The following is a 24,852-nucleotide window of genomic DNA, read 5'->3' on the forward strand; positions in this document are numbered from 1 at the left end:
GTAGGCTATACATACAAGCAGACACATGCATGCAAACAAATATTTGGGATATGCCAATGTGGATACTAGTATCTGGTAGATACCAGGTTAAAAATAGGGTACTGGTATCTTAAGATTTCCCCCAGTGCCATGTATAACGTGTCACAAATTAATGCAAATAAATTAAGAAATTATTCAAATATAAGGCGATTCATAAATATAAAACCTTATTATTATCCTAATTATATTTTATTATAACTGTATTAAATTCGTGACAAAAATAATATATGTAAACAATTTATAAATAAATGTGTATACGTTTTGTATATAAAACTATTAAACTTTTATAACCTTTTGATTTTGCATAATTATGTACTGAATTATGTTTTTTTTTTTTCTTTTTTTTGTAAATAATGTAATGTAAAAAGGGTAGGCAATTATAAGCCTCGGCTTCAGCCTACACCTTTTCGGTAATTTTCTTCCTTTTATAAATGTTCTACTACTGTACATTGTTTTGTAAAAGTCATTCATTCATTCAGTCATTCTGTCACAAACAAAGGTCTAATATAACACAAATTATCCTGGACCGGGCTGTTGGGAAGCCAACACGTCCAGTACGTGCTTTAAGCACAGGTCCCGGCAGGTAATAAATAAAACATAAAATAATTGTAGGTAAATGTTGGACCTTCTCTGACATGTTGAACATTCTAACACTGAAGTGCTGTTTTTCTGACTTGTAGATTCAGAAGAAAACTGTTTTGTTTGAGACTCGTCCAGCAATCTCACAGTGTTAACGATAGCATCTGTGTAAAAGTCTCGCCCACTTAGGAGACAGGAAACGTTCCATTTTCATCTGATTGGCACAGTTTGGAATGAGTCGTCTTCTTTATACTCAGTATCTTTGGTGATAGACACTCAGTATTGGACGATAATTAAAATGTAGGACTGTATCAGCAATAAATATTCAAATGGTGTCGGGCCATTCTTTGTCCTCTTGTCTCCCTGTCCAGTGACGAGGAGGGGAAGGGTCCCTTGTTTGAGAAGAGAGACCAAGTTGACAGCTCTGAGGACAAACCAGCTGAGTCTCGCATCCAGAACCTGTGAGTACAACTTTCTGCTTCACTTTAGAGCTACAGATATGAGTCTGAAGGTACGTCCCACAAGCCAGGTTTCTGTCCACACCTGAACCACGACGTGAGACAGGTACATCTCTTCTTTTTTTTTGCCTCCTCCGATACATGTGGAGTCTCCAGCCACTTCTTTTTCACCTGACAGCAAGGAGTTTCACTGTTAGTCAAAAACTATTAAATCAAATGAAATGGCTCCTACATATTTGGCCCCTATTGTTATGGGCAGGCTCTAATAACAATACAACATTTAAAAAAAACTGGAGCCATACAAAAAATTTCAAAACAATAATAAATACTTGTGAGGTGGGAAACAGGCATGGTGTATAGGCCTGTCTGAATCTTCAGTACCTAATTTGAGTTTGGCACCATCAGGAAAATCTTGCTGATGGGCCTTTCAAGTACACTGGTTTTTGTCTGAAGACGCACACTTCTCACAAGTCCTCTTGAGTCTGGCATTGTTTCCAGGACTCTAGCCAACATCCAGGATCCTCTTGGTGCATTCGTGTCAGCTATGATCACAATGTCTTCCTTTTCAAAGTTCCTGCGGATGCAGTTCCATTTTTGACGTACATTCATAAGAGGTAGGTATTCTTTTATCCATCTAGTCCAAAATAGATCTGACAGGTACTGTACTTGTCTCCAACGGCGCTTTGCATATACATCAGCGGCCTGGAACACTCCTGGTGGAAGGATCGGCTGTTTCTTAAGCAATAACAGGTGATTCGGTGTTAACACTTTCAGTACCGGCCATTAACATGGTGAAGCATGGTTAAATGCCACCACCCACTTCAATGATAGCGTTGTGAATCTCTGTCTTAAATTATGGCTATGCGTCTAATCTGCCTGTCGCTTATCAATGACTTGTTTGCAGTCAACATTGTCGAAACGGATTGTTTTTTAATCGGTTAATTTCCGTTTTATAGCATTTTGAAAAGCCCTCGTTTTCAAGGGAAATATATAGATTCCGTGATAAACGGCATTTACTGGAATATTCTGGATACACAAAAACGTTGTAATTTTTCGGCCTATTTATGAATCGTTTTCAAATAAACGCTAGATTATTGATAGTATATGTGTACTATAAACTATATATATTTATTACATGGCGTTTTCACATTCGCCGAAATGCTTGCTTGTGATTGGTCAATAGCGCACGTCAGAGGTCAGTTATCAGACAATAATGACCGCTGTGGGACAATAATGACCGCTGTGCGCAGCTGTTCGCAATCAAGCCCACTGACACACACTGTTTCAGTGCAATTAGACACTGCCGGTGTTCTGCTGCCGGGGAAGCTGCCGGCGATGACAGGGGGCGGAGCGACGAGTGGAGCCAGAACCAGTGTTGCGAGTCGATGTAAAATGAATTAGGTATATTGTTAGTAAGTTAGCCATGTAATAAGCGGGATAATGTATAGCTATACTCGATCATTGTCGCAAAATAATTGACCTTCACTGACGTTTAAAACACCTCGCCGAGGCGGCTCGGTATTTTAAACTCCGTGTTGGTAAATTATTTTGCGACAATGACCTCGTAGCTATACATTATCCCTTACATATACTATATACTATAGAGGCGGGCTGAAATATCGATTCTCTCATTTCCTGATCGCGCACACACAGACACACACGCATAGGGCAAACGCTTATATCTCTGTGAAAATAGCTCTGATTATCCTAAGACTGGTAAAATAAATTCCTTACCTGAGATCAGATGTTATCCAAAAAGATTATTCCAATTCCTGATTGCCATTCCAAATATCGATCACGCTTATTGATTACAGTGTTGAGTACTGTAAATACATAATCCATGCATTTTCCGGGCCGGTGAGCACAATGGATTCTTTAGTTGGCTTGAGGGAAAAGTAAAATGAGGAAACTGGCCACCCCCCCCCCCCCCCCCCCCCTTCGTCAGTGTAAAGCAGGGGTTCCCAAACGTTTTCAGCTCGAGACCCAAAAGAGAAATTTGGTGTTTCCCCGGGACCCAAACTTACAAAAATACATCATGAATTGCCATAACATACATTTATAAACTACTGATAAAGAACACAACAAACCATGAATTTCAAATGTATATGAAATGTATTTATTTAATTATAAAAGTACATCACATCAATAATCAGAGTGTAATGTTAAGTTGCTCACCACCTCATAACATACAATTTGTAACACTTTTAAATGAACAAACATGTTCTACTCTCCTTTATATTTCTCACCCCTTTTTCAACTCTCCATTTCTTACCCCCTCCCTCAGTCCCTCAACCTTAAACCCCAACATTGAGCAACATTCTTATTAATTTGTACTGACTTATTTAAAAATTCTACTGACCTGACATGATAGAAGGGGTATAATATTTCATCTATGGCACAATGAAATCTAATGAGAGGTATGTGGCTGGTTGAAGTTTTCAACCAGCAGATCTATTCTGGGCTTGGTTTTTGAAAGTGCTATTCTGAGGTCATGCTGAGCATTTAGTCTGTTTCTGTATTTGTTTTTCAGGTATGCTAGAGTAGAAAACCCAGATTCACATAAGTATGTGGTGCCAAACTGAATCAACACATCTACAGCTTTTTAATTAAAAAAAAATTTAAAAAAAATATTGAATATTTTTTTATTTTTTATTTTACTAATTATTGGCGACCCAATAAAAACGGGTCTGCGACCCATTTTGGGTCGTGACCCAAAGTTTGGGAAACGCTGGTGTAAAGTAATGGGGTGCAGTTACACAGGGAGAGACGATAGGGGGCGGTATCTTCCCAATTGAGCTCAGAGAGAGTCTGCAACACTAGCGTGAGGCTCGATTGATGAAATGTGAATTAAAATCGCCAATAAAAAAAAAAGACAAACAAACGCTATATAGCGTCGGGGGCACTCAAAGGTCGGCATGAACTAACGACAAAACGCGTCTGTGGCACTCAATGTGTTAATGCTTCCAGGTCGTTGGGGTCACTTGAAACTGTAGTGAGTGGGCGGCTGTTGAGAATGGCTTCCACTTCACATATGACCAGTGATGCCACAGATTACTTGTAAAAGTAATCTGATTACTGATTACTGATTACTCCTTTAAAAAGTAATCTAAGTTACTTTACTGATTACTTGATTATCAGAGTAACTTAGTTACTTTGAAAGTAACTAGGTTACGAAGTCGTCGTCGTTCCCCCAACCGTTTTTTTTAAACGCTTTATTGAAAGTGCATAAATTGTTTTTAACTTGTTTCTCTGCACATAACGTAAATTGTTAAACTAGTGCTTCAGCTTCTGTACCATCAAGTATGGTAAAGCAACAGTCTATGATGCTCACAGCATTAGAGCAGCCAGCCAGTGGTTTTACAAAACCAGTGTATCACATCTAACAAATGCAGGCTGAACTATTCAATTATATCAACTGTAACTATTAAATTGTTTTTATAAATGTCTCTCTATAAACATACAATCAGTCTCTCTTTAACATGTAAATTAACTGTAAATCTGGCAAATAAGAGCTTTTGCTCTGCCACCATCAACCCTCCTGTACCTAGTCGAAGCGTCGGCTAGTGTTGTGATTCCAGATGCTTTCAATGCAATTGGATGTGCTGTTTTTAGCGGTAGACAGTATTTTGTTTCCTCCGCCGTGAAGTAGTGACTGAGGCTACGTTTAGACAAGCGTTTTGGGGTGGAATTCTGAACAGAAACCGAAAAAGTCATCCTGTGGTTTCACTTTTAATTTTGCCAAGCGTTTTGGGGTGGAATTCTCCGACGACGGAGCCCTGCTGTCACACGATTGGCGCATATGTCACATGACGTGCTGTGAAGACCCGCCCTACTCTGCCTCTGATTCGCAGACTGTGGATGGGGAATGTGATTGGATCAAAGCAGAGTCACTCACAGACAGAGGGACCAGTCACGCCGCGGGACACATTCTTGTATTTAACCCTTTCACTGCCACACCACGTCACTCCCATAAGAAAAACAGCTCAAAATGTATTTTTGACTGTCGAAAACGAAATAAAATACTGCATTCCGCCTGCATTATGAATTTATGATGAGATAGTAACGAAATAGTAATGCACAGCCACTTGGACAAGTAACTGCAATCAGATTACTGGCTTTTAAAGATTAACGCGTTAGATTACTATTTTCGGGGAAAAGTAATCAGATTACAATAACGCGTTACTTAGTAACACGTTACTGGCATCACTGCATATGACTGTATGGAGACTTTCATCATCCAGAGTTTGTTGTTTGGTGACTGATAGCAAGATCTTTTTGAGCAAACGGATTAATGGTTCCCATACTCCACCATGATGGGCACCAGCGGGTGGATTAAATATCCATTTGACTCCTTTCTGCTGTAGAGCTCTTTCTATTTTGTCCAAATTCCATGCCTTCAAAGATTCTTTCAGTTCCCTTTCAGTGGATATGAAGTTAGTTCCATTGTCTGACCGTATTTCCATCACTTGGCCTCTCCGAGCAATAAAACGCCTGAGAGCATTAAAACCTGTTCCACCCCACGGGGACGGTACCGACCCCTTTTTGACATTATTATCATATATTAATATTTGTATGAGTGATGCAATAAATTAACGTTTTTAAAATCAAACGTTTTCAAGTATTATTATCACTACTATGTCACAAATACATGTAGAATGTAAAACGTTAGGTTGGCAATAGTTTAGCAATAGGTTAAAAGTGAGTTTATATCATTTTAAGTTTTTATTTTTCACTCGCGTTTTTGAAGCGGAAATGGAAATGTTGAACCATGGGAATTGTAGTTTTTTGTGGCCATTTTGAAGAGCGGCTCGCCAGCTATCTGCCAGCGTCGGAATTTCTCAAAACTACACTTCCTGTGGTCCGCTATGGTCGTTCAAAGTTCGGCGTTCTGAATGAATCATATCAATAATTGTTATGATTCGCGATAATAAGCTACAAAAGGTAACGTTTTTGACAAATATTGAAACGCAGTCAGTTTCTCCACACTATTGTAATCATGTAGGAATAATTAGATCTGAAATTAGTTACAAAATGATTACACTGTGGGAGAAATAAAAAAGTACAGTCGATTACATTAAATATCTGTATATGTTATTATGCATGCCTGGTGATACTATATCCAAATTGAACTCGGCCATTTGAAAGATACTATATGTATATATATATATAAATGTGCGAATTGGCTATAATAAGGTAATGTATAAGCATATATTCTATATTCTATAATAATATTTCAAATTGCATTGGTCCGGATGGGAGAATTCAGTACTGTATATACAAAACCTTCAATTTTATCATCTTCCCTTTATTAATTTCCTTAGATCTTTTGTACACATGATCTCAAGAGGGTACTGAATTAGCTCAGTGGCAGTTTTTTAAGTTTGGTCATTATTATCATGGTTTTATTCACTGTCAAAGATGAAAAGAAAAATCATAATTCATATTTTCCTTTGTTTCATCAGAATTTAAGCAAGCCTAGTAATAGACACAATATTTCTGACACTGAGAATACATTCATTGAGGTCTAGGCCTGCCACGATAACACATTTTGCTGGGCGATTAATTGCCCCCGAAAATATCGCGATAAGCGATATTATTGCGACCGGTTAGAGAATTTTTTTGAGAAATTTATTTCCCAAAACTTTTATTTTGAAACCCACCGCTCCGTCTTTTCCGGTGTTTAAGACTTTTATTTTGAAGCCCACCGACCGGACCGGAAGTATTGTTGTGATTATCCTAGCCGACAACTTGTCTCGTCCGGTGTTTAGTTTTAACGTTAGCTACTAACGTTAGATGCAGCTACTACAGGCAATCAACGATGAGGAGGAAGCGTCAACGCAGTATATAATAGAATAGCTGTGGTGCGTAGGCACTGCAGCACGACTCGAAAACGACCTGTTATAATAAATTAATTCATGTTTAACTTGTCCCCGTCTCGTCCTTTGACTAGCCCCACCCGTTCATTGTAAACAATGATGCATGTAATTGTATTAACGTTATTCTGTGTTATTCTAACGTTACACTACAAATAACGCTACTTGGTTAAAAGGAGCAACACTATTGAGAAATGTAGTTAAGCTATGTGGTGTTGCCCCACGGAGCTCCTGTGCTGTGCTGTAGTAAAGCCAGCGGCCCGCCTCCCAACACGGACAGTGACTGACAAGGGGCACTGGTTCCGCCTCATTAAAACAAACGCGCAAATAGCAATTAATCGCGCCCGTCAAAATCATTGCATTCATTTTAATTATCGCGGCAATTAATCGATTTATTGCTTATCGCGGCAGGCCTATTGAGGTCCATAGATGTTCCTAGATACCAAGAATATGCAAATAGCCCTTGTAGAAGTGGAGCAATATTCCATTTACCTAGGTATACATTTTATGCAGATTTCACCTGGGGTGGAACAGGTTAATGCACGAGTCTGTATCTAAAGAATGGGTTACTTCTAGGTGTACTGCTCTACTGATTAAGCAGGTGAAAATGACTCCGTATCTTTTGACTGTGGTACGGCCTCTTTTCACCTCCGAAATAGTCTACTCCTACTTGTGAGAAAGGTGGTAGGTCAGGTATTATTCTATCTCTTGGCAGGTCTGCCATCTTCTGTTCTCCAACAGATACATTGAGACGTCGACATGTCACACATTCAGAAATAATCTTTCTTGCCAATGAGTTGGCACAAGGAATCCAATACTTTTGTCTCAGTGAGGAGAGCATGTGGTTTCTCCCACTGTGTCCTACTTCCTGATGGATCTTTCTAAGAACGAGCTCTGACACATGATGGTCCTTTGGGAGGATGGCAGGGTGCTTTGCATCTTCTGGCATGGCTGCTCTGCTTAATCTCCCACCCACTCTTAATACCTCGTTTTCAAGTTTGGGATCAAGCTTGTAGATTGAACTGTGTTTCTGCACGTTCAAACTTCCTTTCTGCAATGTTTTGATTTCCTCTTGAAATCCTTGGTTTTGACAGAATTCATCAACGGCTATCTCTGAAGTGTCCAGTTCATCCAGAGAGAGGTTGTGTGCCTTTACAGCGTTTTTGAATTTTTTCATCTCTACTTCAATTGTCTGTCTTTGTTTGTCTGTGTCTGGTTCTTAAATTTGCATCAGATCTTTCCTTTTTCTACTCAACTGCAAAAGGTGAGTTCTCAAATACAGCATCCATGCTACAGCTCTTTTCAATTTGTAGAAACTTGAGTAGTGGTGTATGAGAGTGCTAGTAGGATCTTGATCTGCCATCTGAATGGTATTGACTGTAACCTTCTCTCTTTTGACTTCCGGGTCGTCGGCTGGTATGGGGGTGAGATCAGCAGGTAAGTTAGGCCATGTATCTTCCTTTTCCTGTAGGAAGTCCGGTCCCTTCTTCCAGTTTTCACACTTTAAAAATGCATCAGCTGTAAGACCTCGGGACACATGGTCTGCAGGGTTGATCTTGGTGTTCAAGTACCTCCACTGCTCAATAGAAGAGTGCTCTCTGATAATGCTGACTGTTAGCCACGAAAGTCTGAAACCTCTTTGGGTTGTTCCTAATATATTTCAAGACTGATGTACTGTCTGTCCAAAACACAGCTTTTCTTAGTGGAAGGTGTAGCTCTGTCTCCAGCATCCTGTTCACTTTCACTGCTAGTACTGCAGCAGTAAGTTCCATTCTGGGTATTGTAACCTGTTTCAAGGGGGCGTCTCTTGCCTTTGCCATGATTACACGCAGTTTGCGTTTCTTTGGGTGGCGTACTCCATGCAGAGGTAAGTACCATGTCCTTCTTTCCTCTAGATTTAACTGCTCTTGTGGCACAGCTTCAGTGTGTCCCTTTTGAATGACACTTTCAAGAAAGTCAGTGTACTCTTTGGTACACTTTGGATCCTTCTTGAATTTCCTTTTAAGTGACATGACGCGCTGCTCTGCCAGATGGCGGTTGCTAGGCATTGCTAGATCATTCTTCTTGAATGGAAGGTTTACTTGGTAGTGATCATTTTTCTTCTCAGTAGAGTTAGACATGATTTGCATGAATCTCTTATCTTCTATAGACATTTCTGCCTTCTCTTCATAACCCTTTTCTGGAAAGTCATGATTGAATTGTTGGATCATGAGGTCATTCAAATTTATTATTGATATGCGATTGCCAAAAATATGGGTTGGCTGCTTATGGCTTATTGTGGGTTTGTGTACAAGCCCATTAACCACCCATCCAAGTCTTGTCTTTACAGCGTAGGGCCCATTACCCTTGCTATTAATTATTGCCAAAGGTTCCATAAACTTAGCTGCATCATTACCAATCAGGAGTCCAATATCTGCATCAATATATGGCAACTTAACCTCTTTTAGGTTGTTCCATTCTTGCACATCATCCTGAGTGGGAATTTGCTGCTTGGTTACAGGAATTTCTGTTTGAGTATAGAGTGGTGGCAGTTTTAGGAAATCATCTCCTTCAAGACTTGACACTTCCAGCCCATTGATTCTGTTAATACTTATGACCTTTTCTTGTCCTAGAGTACGAAGTAGGATTCGAGTTGGTGTCGCTTTAGCATTCAGTTGCTTCCTTAAAGCTTCAGTACAGAAGGTTCCAGTGCTTCCTGGATCAAGGAAAGCGTACGTTTGAAGTACCTGATTAGAATTTGACAACTTGACTTGCACAGGAACAATTGACAGTTTGTGTTGGTCACCGGCCCCAGTATGGATAGGCCTTTTCATGGTGACTAATGCACTGCCCACTGACGTGCTATCGGTGCTTGGACTAGTTTGACTTGTATCCTTTTTAATTCAATGTGCAACACAGTAGGATGCTTCTTTGTGCATATTTTACAAGTCACATGTTTTTTACAGTCCTTACTCATGTGACCCTGAGTCACACAACCGAAACATAAACCATTTGCTTTAAAGAACTCAACTTTGTCTTTTTTCTCCCATTTTCTATTTTTCTCCCATCCCAATTTCGTATCGTCCAATTCTACCCTCCCCTGTCTCGAACGCTGTTAGGCCATGCCTCCCACAAGCCGGCTGCAATGTGGACTAAGCCTTACATCACGTGTCCCCTCCGGTACTCGAGGAAGCAGCAGTCGCATCTTTTCACCTGCACAGCGCGATCTCTCAGCGTCGGGGGTCTGCGTTTGGAGGGCACGCCGCCCCGTCGCTTCCTGATTCTGCTGCGCAGGCGCACCAACCGACCTGTAGGAGTCGCTGTCCACAACGTCCGATCCCCACCCATCAGCTTCCCACCCCCTAATACTGCCAATTGTATTAGTATGAATGACCAGCCAAGCTGATAGCAATGCAGAGAGCTGGGCTCGAACCCAGCGTATCCTGCATTGGTGGTGAGCGCCTTGCCCACTGCACCACATAGCCGCCCTGTCTTTGTGTATTTTCTTATCCAATTTCTTTCACAGGTCTGTGCTGTGGTTTTCTTTGCAAAAGAAACATGTTTTCTGTTGCACAGCTGCAGAGCTGCTTGTGCTTGATTGTGACTTTGGTTCTGAGGATTCTGTTACTGTGGCAAAACTGCTCTTATAATTGCCTTTAGTGTATGATGAAACTGCTACAGATTTCAAAATACTATTTCGGGGAGAAGGGATTGTCCTCTTGTCTTTCGGTTTTGTGTCTTGTATTTCTCCAAAGAGGGGATCAATGGCAATGTTTGCTTGCCTTTCAATGAAATTTACAAGTTGTGGGAACTTAGCTCTTCTGTGTGTACGCTCATAGTAACCATATGCTACTGTCCTCCACCTCTCTCTGTGCTTGAATGGCAGTTTTGATAAGACAGATTTCAAGTGTGTAGGATTGTTCATGTCTTGCAGAATTTCATTATTGCTCATAGCATTGCAGCATGTTCTCAAGAAGAGTGAGTATTTGTGTAAGGCTTTACCATCTTCTGATTGGATTGCATCCCAATTCAGAATTTGTTCCTGATAGGCAGCAGCAATGAGAACCTTCTCACAATTGCCTTTGGTTCTCCATCTGTAAACTGTTCAAGAAAGAGCAGTCGATCTCTGTTGTTACTTGTCTTGCTTTCTACACAATGTTCAAATGTACTAATGAAAGAGACATATCTTAATGGATCACATTTAAAACCAGGAATCTATCTAGAAAGCAAGAGTGAGAACCTCTGTTCTTGAATTAACATTTCTGTGATTTCATTTTGTTTTCTCATAATGTCCATCATGGCTCCGCCTGGTTGAACATTAACCTGAGCACCATCTTGCAAGCCAAGGTTTGGGTTAGGCTGTTGAGGTTGTTGGTGAGCAACAGGCATTCGTGACCTTGTAGGCTGCTGAGCCATTTGTTTCTGTGGCTGCCGTAATTAGCCACTAGGGGCATGTTGCCCTTCGTCTCAGTGGTGGATGGGAAGCTGCTCCTTCAAATTCATAATTTTCATCATCATCATCATTCCCTTCAGCCTCATCATCCTCTTCATAGTCATCATCTTCCTCTTCATCATCCAATCCATAATTAACCTTCTGGCTGTCCACTGGTGAGGATTGCATTGAGTCAAAATATTCATTCATGTGGATTAAGGGGTTAACATCAAACTTGGTGTCTACATGTTTAGTAACATCCAGTACTTTTAACCTGGCATCAGCAGCTGCAATTTCCACTTCCAATTCAAATGCTTCCTTTTTTGCTTTGAGCTGTGCCTCCTGCAATTCAAATGCTTGTCTTTGCTTGAGATAAGCAGAACGTGTGGCTAGAGTGGCCCTTTCGGCCTCTAACTGTCTTAATGCTGCGGTGCTTGAAGTGAATTTCATGCCAACTGAAATATTGCCAAATGATTTCACACTATGTGCTGGTGTCACTTCTGGTGTCACTTCTGGTGTCACTTCTGGTGCCACTTCTGGTGGCTTTTGTGCCATAGCTGCAGGGGCATTATTTATCCATTCTAAAACATTATCATGAAATTCACATATGATTTCTAACTTCCAAAAGTAACTTCCACAGCACCTTGTCAACAGTGTTAGATACTGTTGCCCCTCTGAAGGTTAAAAAGGTAAAAACTGATAGAATCTCTCCATGGTTAAATAAAACCAATGTTAAAGATAACAAGAGAAAATGTAGGATAGCCGAGCGAAAATGGAGGAAATTCAAACTCACAGCTCACTTTAATTTATACAAAGACGCCATGGGCGCATACAATAAGGCAATACAACTTGCGAGAAAGGAATATTTTTCCAAAATGATCTCAGAAAATATGGGTAACTCCAGGGTACTTTTTTCCACCATCGACCGGCTGATTAACATACCACCCCCCCATATACCGCAGCAATCAGCCACAAAATGTGAAGAGTTCGCAGTTTTCTTTAATGAAAAAATATCATTGATTAGAGCAAGCATTACCTCTGATATAGATCTGGCTGTGAGTGAAAACCCACCTGAGATAACTATGGGGGAATTCACATGTATTACATTACCTGACCTCTGTAAGATTGTCTCTGAGTGTAATTCCGCCACCTCCTGCCTCGATCCTATACCAACAGCATTTCTCAAGCGGGTGTTCGATAGTGTCTCAAATCATGTCCTTGAAATCATAAATATGTCGCTTCAAACAGGCACTTTTCCAGATGCATTTAAAACGGCTGTAGTAAAACCACTACTAAAGAAAACAAACTCAGATGTAAACGAACTAAAAAGCTATAGGCCAATATCGAACCTTCCATTTATCAGCAAGATATTAGAAAAGATAGTCTCAGTACAAATAAACTCCTTTCTCAAAGATAATAACATCATGGAGGAATTACAATCAGGTTTCAGAACAAATCACAGCACTGAAACTGCCCTTACTAAAATAGTTAGCGACCTCAGGCTAAACTCCGATGCTGGCAAAGTCTCAATTCTTGTCCTATTGGACCTTAGTGCAGCGTTCGATACGATTGACCATAATATCTTGATCAGTCGTCTTGAAAGACTGGTTGGCTTTTCCGATCATGTACTAAATTGGCTCATAACATACATTAAGGGGAGAAGGTTCTATGTTAAGCTAGAGCCATATGAAATCCGCGTTCACGGAATCGCGGACGGAATCGCGGAATTAACCAATAAAAATGGAATCAACTGCAAAACGTGGAATATTGCAGAATTTGGCCTAATCTGGACTGAAATTTCGTTTTTGGGTGGAACGTTTGGTGCACATGCGACCGGGGAGGCGGGGACGCTACAGCGTGTTACACACAACACAGCGGTGCTCAAGCGTCTGGCTGCTTCAGTGTTAACATCGTCAAGAAGCTAAAAAAAATCCACAATAAGCCCTCAATTCAGAGCAGAACAGTATCCTAATGACTTTTATGCCTCCGGTGATAAGGTGTTTTGCTAATTCTGTCAACGTTCCGTGGACTGGACCCGCAAAAACACTTGCGACACTATTGTGATTAAATAGCTATAATGTTAGGACATGATAGCTTCTAGCTAAATCTAGTGCACCCATCCATTTGTTTAATGCAAACGATTGTCATTACACACTGTCCTTTATAAACTAAATACACTTAAATAGCTATGTAACGTTATAGGACTATAGATGGAAATGATAGCTTCTAGAAGTTCTAGCTAAATCTGGTGCACCCATCCATTTGTTTAATGCAAACGATTGTCATTATACACTGCCCTTTATAATCTAAATAAACTTAAATAGCTATGAAACGTTACAGTACATAGGACTATAGATGGAAATGATAGCTTCTTGCTAAATCTGGTGCACTCATCCATTTGTTTAATGCAAACGATTGTCATTATACACTGCCCTTTATAATCTAAATAAACTTAAATAGCTATGAAACGTTACAGTACATAGGACTATAGATGGAAATGATAGCTTCTTGCTAAATCTAGTGCACCCATCCATTTGTTTAATGCAAACGATTGTCATTATACACTGTCCTTTATAATCGAAATAAACTAAAGGTGCCTAAATTATGCATTACTATATTTCATCACAATATAATAGATATAGCTAGGTTACTGACATTGTCATTGTGATAATGTCAGTAGTAGCTAGCTGTATCTATTGTTTACACTTGAAATATGTATTTTTATTTTGTCACAATATTAATTGAAAAATATTGTGTAAAATTGAACTGTATTTCTGAGTTGCAGCACTTAAAAACATTAAATGGACTGTTATATCTTATTCAATTGTGGACATTTATTCATTCCCACTTATTAGACTTATTACTGATGGTAAAATGAGCATAAAAAGCAAAATACAGAATTCTGAAATATTAAAACGGAAAAAATTGAATTTGGGAAAAAATTTAATGGAATTTGGAAAATAATAAAACGGATTTCATATGGCTCTAGTTAAGCTTGGAGACAATGTATCCGAGAAACATGACAGCAGCTTTGGAGTTGCACAAGGAAGCTGCCTTGGTCCATTACTCTTCTCACTATATATGCTGCCCCTCGGGGACATCATTCGAGACCACAATGTATGCTTCCATAGTTATGCTGATGATACACAACTATATATCTCCGCAGAACCAAATAACACTACAGCCATACAGTCCATTACAAATTGTCTGTTAGCAATAAACAAGTGGATGAACAATAACTTCCTAAAATTAAACGAAAGCAAGACCGAAATCCTATTGATCGGCCCAAAAGCGAAAAGGGAAGTGCTGTGTGAAAACCTGGGGAGTCTGTCATCCTATGTAAAGACTGAGGTTACAAGCCTAGGTGTCATCTTGGACTCAGACCTGACCTTTAAGTCTCATATAAATAAGGCCATGAAAACGTCATTCTTCCACCTAAGAAACATAGCGAAAGTAAGACCTTTCGTAAATAAAAAGGATGCAGAGACACTTATTCATGCTTTTGTATCAAGTCGGCTTGACTATTGTAATGCACTGTTCACTGGTCTTCCCAAAGCAACCATTGGGAAGCTTCAGCTTATCCAAAACTCTGCAGCTCGATTACTAACTCATACAAGGAGAAGAGAACATATCACTCCAGTCCTAGCCACTCTGCACTGGCTTCCAATAACTCATAGAATTGATTTTAAGGTCCTTTTCCTAACATATAAAGCTCTTAATGAGCAAGGCCCAAAATACATAGCAAATTCCCTAGTTAGTTATCTGCCCTCAAGAACGCTACGGTCATCCACTACAGGTTTACTAGACACGCCCAGAAACCAAAAGAGGATAGGAAGTATGGCATTTGCCAACTATGCCCCAAAACTATGGAACACACTACCAACACACATCAGAAACGCCAGCTCCATACACATTTTTAAAGGAAAATTAAAAACGTACCTATACAGTCTAGCTTACAAATAGTTATGGCTTGGAAAAACCTGATGGATCCATGAGGCTAGGATAAGCCTTGTGGACCCAACTCTTTAGATGAGGGAACGGGTACATACGCACACAATACGCTGCCACTGATGGATCCATGGGGCTTGGATAAGTCCTGTGGACCCAACTCTGGCCACTGACCACATGAGGGAACGGGTACATACGCACACAATACACGGCCACTGATGGATCCATGGGACTTGGTTAAGTCCTGTGGACCCAACTCTGACCACTAATAAAAACATAACTACACTAGCGTTATAAGAGCTAACATTGCTACCTACCGTACAAGTGCATTGGTTTAGTGCATTTCCTACTTCCGGTTGCTACTGAGCGGACATGTTTGTGCGGACCTGTTCTCCCAAACTGGTAAGCAAATGACTGTTTTCATGTTTTCATTTTTACGTTATTTTCATTTTTACGTTATTATTGTTATTGTTATTATTATTATTATTATTATTATTATTATTATTATTATTATTATTATTATTATTATTATTATTATTATTATTATTATTATTATTATTATTATTATTATTTTTTTTTTTTTTTTTTTTTTTTTTTTTTTTTTTTTTTTTTTTTAAACATTGATCTTAACTGATCACTGTGACTTTATTGCTTTTATCGTTATATATGCCTATGTTTGTGTACAGCACTTTGAGCTACATGACATGTATGAAAGGTGCTTTATAAATACTTACTTACTTACTTACTACTTACTTCTGAAGCTTCCTCTTCTGATAACAGCTGCTGCACTGATTTGTGAAGTGATTTGAAGTCATTTGTTTTAGAATTAAATTCATTGTATTCTTGTTTAACCAATTCCACATGACTGTAATCAACCATAAGTGCTTGTAACACATTTCTTTTGCTTGTGAGTTGTCCAAGTTTAGCTTTCCTTGCATTACATTGCTTTGCATAATTAGCCTCAAGTGCCCGTTGTGTGGGTTTCACTTTTCTCTTTCCCTCAACCACAGGCAAATAAAAAAATCAGAAGTGTGAACGGCGGTAACTTCAGTCACAATCACAGCTTCAGAATGGCCCAATTCCTCTTTATCATGTCCAGACATCGTTAAGCAGCATTTATTGTTCAAATCCAAATGTATAACGATGCACAGGGTTTATTTGATGACAACATATATTCATTCAAATCCACTTTAAATGCGAGATTTTCGCGTTCATTTATCCATATTATATCGCACACACATCCATTAGATACTTTGATCCATCCAAATCAATTTTTTTTTTTTTTTTATCTTTTTCCCCCTCCTTTTTCCTCCGATTTTCTCCCATCCCAATGTTAGTCGTTATGCCAATTCCCAATCCCCTTCCTGGTCGCTGCGCACTTACCCCCCACAGTCGGTCTGGGAGAGTGGAGGCTACCACGTGCTTCCTCCGACACACGTCTAGCCAATCAACCGCTTCTTTTCACCTGGCAGCGCGGATTCTCACCGAGAGGGCGTAGCGTGTGGAAGGATCACACTATCCCACTCAGATCCTATCCGCGCTTAGCAGGCGCCCCGACCGAACTGTAGGAGTCGCTGTTTACAACGACCCGGACCCACCCCGCCAGCTTCTCCCACCCTCTAATACTGCCAATTGTATTAGTGTGAACGGCCAGCCAAGCTGGTGACAACCCCGGAGCTGTGAGCTGGATTCGAACAGGCGAATCCAGCCGCTCCGGGGTTGGTGACGAACGCAATCTCCGTTACGCCACCTGACCGTCCATCCAAATCCATTTTTAATGCACATTTTTCGCGTTCCTTTATCCAATTATATTGCACATTCCATTGTTTTCAATAGCGTGACACATCCATTTGATCCATCCAATTCTATTGATTGTGTCCGTATCAGAGAGATTTTCAACTTGAATGTAGGGCAAATTTGCCTATCTACGCCAGGATACGTCTTCAACTCGCTCACACCACTTTGACTTGGGCTGTCTTGTTACTCACTGTTTGATGTTGTTGATGGTTGCGTCTTGATGGGTTCGAACCGGTTGAGTTCTATGGAAGGAGTTGTGTAAAAGCTTCAAATAATAATGGGGCAAACAACGAAACAAAACAGGCTCCAGACTTGAACTAAAAGGTTTCAAAACAAACAGGTGCAGCAAAAGGGGTTCAAATAAACTCAAAATGATTCTAAACAAAGTCTTTCTTTCAGTCTTTCATTCAATCTGCGCTGTGTGTGTGTAGCGAGCGAGCAGTTGAAAATCTGTTTCTCGTCTGGCGTGCGTCTACACACAGCTGGGCCCTAATTAATAGAGGACCATGGTACCATTTTTCGAGGCGACCAGTGGCGGCGCCATTTAGTCAAAAACTATTAAATCAAATAAAATGGCTCCTACACAAATAAAGCCTTGAACGGTTTGCTAATGTGGTATTTTTACAATAATTACAATAAGTAACAATTTGAGCCTGCAAGCTAAAGGAAGAGAGCACACTGTACATTAGAATATCACAATGAACAAAGTCTTGTTACAATACATTATTTACTTATGGAACAACCAGCATTTGGATAAACCTCATGGCTTCATCATGAGTGACAGGGTCACTGTTGCAAGAAGGTCCTGGGTTGGAACCCGACTCTGTGTGGAGTGTGCACGTTCTCCCTGTATGCACCTGGGTTTCCTCCAGGTACTCCAGTTCCCTTCACCGTAAAAGACATGCATGCTATGCTGGGTATACACTCTAAATAGTTAGGATGAGTTAAATGCAGAGGACAATTTCCTAGTATATGCACACAAAAAAAACTATTTACAAAGGTACTACATTTGAATTATAATTAGCAATTAACTGATAAATTCCCAATCTCAGTCCAAACCCACTGGGTTCCAGTTAACTTGTATATTACACACTGGCAGCTTGAGCCAGCATAAGCTGTAGCTGAAATGAAGCATTAGAATCTGTAGATAGTGCACATGGAATAAGTCAATTGAAAACTGTGTCGCTGGAACACTGTTTGAAGCTGGACAGTTCAGCCAGGGTTTAACACATCCCTCTTGTAGCATGTCTGGTTGTTTTGATCTAATCCTGGGTAACCAGACAAATCACACAAACACATGATGTGGGTGGAGCCTCTCTGGCCCTTCCTGATTCCTCCAACACAGTGAACTGGTCAGAGAAGACTCTATACTAAACAACCCCTTCCTGATTCCTCCAACACAGTGAACTGGTCAGAGAAGACTCTACCTAAACAACTGATTCCTCCAACACAGTGAACTGGCCATAGAAGGGTCGATAGCTACACATGCTAATGTAGCATAGTATTATATTACAATCAGGGCTTGAAACAATGAGCTGTTCAATTGTTGAAAATGATCCACAGAACTATCAAAATCAATCCACATATTTGAGTTTTTCAAGCAGCAGTCTCAGTGAAATATAGGAGGGGAGTGCATGTCGGCAGGGTTTTTCTGCGCATGTCAAAGGGGAATAATAGTCTGAAATGTCCAATCTGAATTATTTCAGTCGGGTTGATGAAGTATTGACCTGCCTTATCTTCACCTGTTGCCTGCAGCTTTGGGTTCCTGACACGCTCGGGTAGCAGCCGGAGCCCCGCCCAGAGCCCCGCCCACATGAGCAGCTCCATCTCCACCTGGGAGATCATCGGGGACTCTGAGACCAATGGGGAGGCAGACAGCTCACTTCCAGGTTCCTGTGTCCAACTCAGCTTCTAGCTGGTCTTCAGATCACTTCCAGGTTCCTGTTCCTTCCAACTCAGCTTCTAGCTTGTCTTCAGATCGGTGGTCTAGAGTGTTGCCCGCAGGCCCCTAGGTTATTTTTAGTGGCATTGGCAGGTTGAGGTGAGCAGGACACATAGCAGTGGAAAAGACTGTGTACATGCAACACAAGGAGTCTGTTCATAGACAGGTTTCGTGTTTGCCCAACATCACTAGCTGCGCCCACAGCCAGCGGGCAAAAAATGGTTAAATCTTTTTTTAAGATTAAAATGTGTTTAGCTTAAGAGCAGTGCATTATGGGAGGTGTGCATTTATCTATTGGAAGCTCAATAGGCTCAGCCTACTCTTATTTTCTAAATAATTACATCTTAGCAATGATGAACAATTACCAAACTCTTCCTTTGCTCTAGAGACCACAAACAGATTTGCAGTCAGTTGACTGCAAAACAAATATTTCACCCGTTTCTCCTGATGTCCACCTCAGCTTTCAGTCTCAGTTTTTACATGGCAGAGAAACCCATCTATATAAGTCATACTGTCATTTGGGGAAATCTATTCACATGGGCCACCACTGATAAATCCTTGCCTAGGAAACGCTGGTCTGATAAGAGCAGGTTGGCACCTTGTATGGTTGCCTCCACCATCGGTGTGTGAATGTAAATTGTCGCTTTGGATAAAAGTGCTATATAAATGCAACATTTACTTTTACCATTTACAATCAATTGATTCTGTTTGAAGTTTACTCAAACTTCACTTATTCCTTTGTTATCTCCCTCTCTTTCTCTTTTTATCATGCTCTTTCTCTCCCTCCCTCTCTCTCAGGAATAATTGCTAACAGTGATAATGTTAAACTGTACTACACAGTGTTGCACAGCATTAAGCGGATGTTATTATTTTTAAACTGAAAACAAAAAAAAATTAGTTTTATGTCATGTTCAAGTATTTGTCTCAAGAAAAGATTGTTTATTCTGCATCATAGGGAAGTTTTTGTCACAATCTTGTGTATTTGTGAAATTTGCTTATACATAGACATTTGTATAGATATTTTGACTATTCTTTTAAACCAAAGATATTACCGTATTTTGAAATGAAACCCTTTTGTAACGGCTGGTGAACTTCTGTGCCACAAGAGGGCATTGGTTCCTATTAACAAATAATAACAGAGGATTATAATGACCAAGTATTTTAACGTGTACCTTTGGGTTCTTTTTGTGGAATGTCGTGACTTGTGATCCATGTTGGAGGTGTCTTGTCATGACTAACACAATGCAGTACTTTAATGCAGGGCTGGGAAGGTTACTTTCAAAATGTAATCTCTATAACGTACTGATTAAAAATCAGTAACAGAATTGATGGGAATATTCAAACTCAGCCAAATACAATAATCGGATTACTTATGCCTCCGAAATTCACATGCAATTCAATTAACAACTCATTGTAATTTACAAACTGTAATTTGAAAGTGTTATTATCATCATCAATGACTATCAACCTTTCTTTTCAAGAGGTGTTCAATTATGTAATAGCATTCATATGATCACAACCTAACACCCATTTGCCTCTTCAAACATGTTGCCAACAAATAACAATTCTTTTTTATTCAAAGGTATCTGTAACCTGATTATTTTGTCTATATAATAACTGGTTAGTGGTTACTAGGGCTGACCTTCGAATTTCTTTTTGGAATTCGAAGCTTCGGGGCCGAGATTCGATTTGAATTCGAAGCTTCGAGATAAAAAAATAAAAAAGCAAATGTATTTGAAATTTTGTAATCTTTTTTTATTTTGTATTTTTTTATGTTGTGGGACTTGTACAGCACTTTGTTCAACTTTGTCAGTGCTGTAAAGTTTAAACCTTTTAAAATCTTAGACAAACGAAACACTTTGCTTTCATGAAATATTGTAAGCCGTCATTTGAGGCTTTATAAAAACAGCACAATGAACACAAATCTGTCAGTGCAGAGTCGGACCTCATCTTAAATAACAAACAGCATTGCTTGTTGTAGTTAACAAAGAGAGGCAGAGAAGAAAAAGAAGAAAAAAAAATCTATATATATATATATATATATATATATATATATATATATATATATATATATTATTTTTTAAATAATCGAATTTTATTTTCATATTCGAATCCCATGCCCATCGAACGAAGCTTCGAAGCTTAGAAGTATTTAAGACAGCCCTAGTGGTTACAGTTAATGTTTTTGTAATCAGATTACAGTCATCTCAATACAAGTAGATAGTCACTCCTCGCATCCCTGCTGTTACGATCATCAAGTGATTTGTAAAAAGCAGCCTATGGGTCTTCACGAGTCTACCTGAACCCCTAGGATCCGAGACCGATTACCGCGAGTCCCGGGTCCGTTTATCATTATGTGTAATACCCACGTGGATATGAGAAGACCCGTAAGTCTTATTTTGTTGAGTTATCCTGCACCAATTCTAGTGCATCTGATGCTAACAAATGATGCAAGTGCAACCCTCCTCAGGTGGTGAAGGGTCAGAGAACAGCGGGTTGGGTCCAGGTCTCAGCTTGGAATAATAGATGGGCCCGGTTCGGTTCCAGGTTATACATTTCTATGTCTTTTTGGACCTGTGAAGACCTCTAGTGTGTAGGCTGTCTCGGTGAACACTCTGTATGTACCCTCTTACCCTGAATGTACTGACATGATTATAACAACAGACAGATGTACTGATATGGTTATTTTCTTAACCTTTTTAGAGAAGCTCCTTTAAAAAATCCTTCTACAGAGTGTATGGTGATGCCATAGCCGTCTCTGTGTGTCTGTTTCTGTGTGTGTGACTTGGGCCAAAGGTTTAGGTTAGGGTTTGGTTTCCTGGGGGTTATAGCTGTCTGCAGTTCTCCCAGCTGACATTCAATCCAACAGGGCAACTACGCAACATACTATGTTGTGGGGAAGAAAACACAAAAGGGATGGGAATCGGCAGGGACCTCCCGAATCCATACTATCACGATACTTAGGCACCAATTTGGTATTGCGATTCGACATTACAATTTCTTGCGATTTTTGTTGATTTATTTGAACAAATTATAACCTACTTCCAGAGACTAAGCATATTTATAGGTCAGATTTACTTTCCCTAATACTTCAGTACCTTTCAGTTGTTATTGAAGTCTTTGGAGAGAACTAAAGCTAACTGTTATGGAGTGACAGGGGACTGGCTAGTGTGTGATAGCTATGACACTGCAAGGACTGAAAGAAGAACAGAGGGAACAAACGAAGAATACACAGGGGAAGGATTATAAATGGGAAATGCTTGGGATGATTACAACAGGAAGCTGGGGAAGACTCAGATTAACAAAGAACCAGACAGTGAACATGGAACTACATGAGCTAGAAATAAACACAATACAAAGAATTGAACCTAGACAAGAGAAACATAATGACCGACAAGTAAACAACTAGCCTCAGAACTCAGCAGGGAAACATGAACGGTAAGATAGAGAGAAAGCAAAGAACAGAGTGAGAGCAGGGGATAACTGTCCATGGCAAGGGAGTGTGTAAAAGGAGGATAAAATCCCATGGCAGAGCAGGGGAAGAGTTGGCTAATGGTGACACCTGTGTCCTGAAACCAAAGAGGCTGGATGTACACTGCTCAAAAAAATAAAGGGAACACTTAAACGACACATCCTAGATCTCGATGAATTAAATATTCCAGTTGAAATGGATTCAGAATCATACTCAAAATAAAAGTGGCAAAATCAGATCACAGGCTGATCCAACTTCTGTGGAAATTCCTCAAGACAATTCAAAATGAGGCTCAGTAGTGTGTGTGGCCTCCACGTGCCTGTATGCACTCCCTACATCGTCTGGGCATGCTCCTGATGAGACGACGGATATTCTCCTGAGGGATCTCCTCCCAGACCTGGATCAGGGCATCGGTCAACTCCTGTACAGTCTGTGGTGTGACATGGTGTCTGTGGATGGAACGAGACATGATGTGCCAGAAGTGTGATTGACTCGGAGTTACATTGTAATGATTATGTGTTCCCTTTATTTTTTTTAGCAGTGTAGAAAGAGGGAAGACAGGCAGGAAAATGTATGGGAGGAGATGTCCTTCGTGTCATTAGCTAAACTGACTTAACAATCAACTGCTTAAATATCAGGAATGTCAATTTCAATATTGTAAATAAAATATTTTCTCAATTTGATGTCAAAACTAACCAAATTGTTAGCCTAGCTTACCCTCGTTTGTAAATCGTCATTTTCTTTTTTAAATAAGTCATCAGTATGCACCCAAAATATAAAAATCAGCTGAATGACATTCTGAATTTAAAATGTCAATAGGTTTCTAAGAACCTAAACATGGCAAATCTGGTGCTCAATCAAACAAGCCTCCTCTACTTGTACTGGTATAAGCAATTGTATGTCTCACTCCATTCATTCAGACTCCCTTGTCTGCTTATTTTCCTAGAGCTGGTGACGGAAGTAGCTAGAGAGTTCCATGTCTTGGTTCCTTCCCGTCTCTGCTGAAATATGTGCCAACGTGCACAGAGAAACGCTTCTCCCCTGAAACACAGAGCAACAGAACAAATATTAGTTTTATATTCCGCCCGTGGCAATCTAGGTTAAATATCGATATCGGGAGGCAGTGACAATCTCAAAATCATTTACAACAGAGAATCACAATACTTGAAGTGAATCGATATTTCATCCCCTAGTCCTTTCAGAGTCTGTGTGGTTTCTGTCTGTTGTGTTGTTGCTCTGTTGGATTGAGCTGCGGGCAACTTGAGCTCCCAGGAAATTACAACTGGCTTCATTTGTGGGCCAATTGATGAGCTTTTTGTCAGTATTTACCGGGTTAAGGTTGAAGATTACCACAATGTATTAAGGGTAGGTTAAGGTTAGGCATGTAAGTTAGGTTGGGGTTTAGTAATGAATGTAAGAACTCAGAGAGCGTGTGTCTGTACCTGCGTTGTTTGTGGAGCTTCCTTTGTGCATCCTTTGGAGGAAACAAGAGAAAGTGTCTATTCCCTGTCATCTACTGGTAAACAAATAACACATAACAATGGCTGTATTTGACTCTTCTGTCCAACTGAAATCAAAGCAAAGGTCAATCAAACGCAGTATCCTGTGTACGGACTAGGGGTTTTAACGACTCAATCTAGCGATTTGGATGCTGTTACTCACAGTTTGATTACATTTAATTTCATTAATTTCCACACTTTATTTTATTTGTTTGCAAATTAGGCTGATAAAGTCTGCAGTAATTGACTATCCACAATTAAATGTGTATAAATATATTGTATATATTTTTTACATCTTTAGTGTGGACACTTAACCTCTTTATTCATTTGTTTTGTGTCAGTTCCTATATTTGTAAGAATTTTATGGGATGTCCACAATTGACTTTGACAGTACAAAAGACACATACGCCTCTGGCCTTCAAAGTAGTGTTGTCGTTGCAAGAGACGATGTACAAGCCCTTTAATTAGCCCCTATTTTCCTACAATACTGTGTGTACATTTTATTTTTGTAAGCATGTATTTTTAATGGAAAGATCTTTGATGACAAAATGCAGAATAAAGATTTTAACTGAAATTTCAAGTGTGTATTTCTTTTTGAATGTGCGGTTGAAGGTGTGTGTGTGTGTGCGTGTGCGTGTGTGTGTGTGTGTGTGTGTGTGTGTGAAATACAGTTGTCATCTCAGTATACACCAGCATAAAGACCTCCCTCAGTGACTGTGCATTGGTTTTGGTTAGTGGGACCGTCCTGGAACGACATGGTCACAGATCTGATCCTTGCAATGGCCAGTGTGTCCTTGAGCAAGGCACTGAACCCCTACCTGCTCCAGGTGCACC

At 39.9% G+C, this 24,852-nt stretch overlaps 1 protein-coding gene across 1 annotated transcript in view; it reads left to right on the forward strand.

Moving 5' to 3' along the window:
• The window catches only part of rilp (Rab interacting lysosomal protein), a 144,973-nt gene extending 123,912 nt beyond the window's left edge, over positions 1–21,061 (forward strand). The window contains exons 7-8 of the mRNA XM_084328394.1: positions 990–1,079; positions 18,861–21,061. Coding sequence (XP_084184520.1) covers positions 990–1,079; positions 18,861–19,020 — 250 coding nt within the window. The 3' untranslated portion in view covers positions 19,021–21,061. The remainder of the gene's footprint in view (positions 1–989; positions 1,080–18,860) is intronic.
• The last annotated feature ends 3,791 nt before the right edge of the window (positions 21,062–24,852 follow it).

This window comes from Notolepis coatsorum, assembly GCF_963971535.1.
Source record: "Notolepis coatsorum genome assembly, chromosome: 1".
NCBI lineage: Eukaryota > Metazoa > Chordata > Actinopteri > Aulopiformes > Paralepididae > Notolepis > Notolepis coatsorum.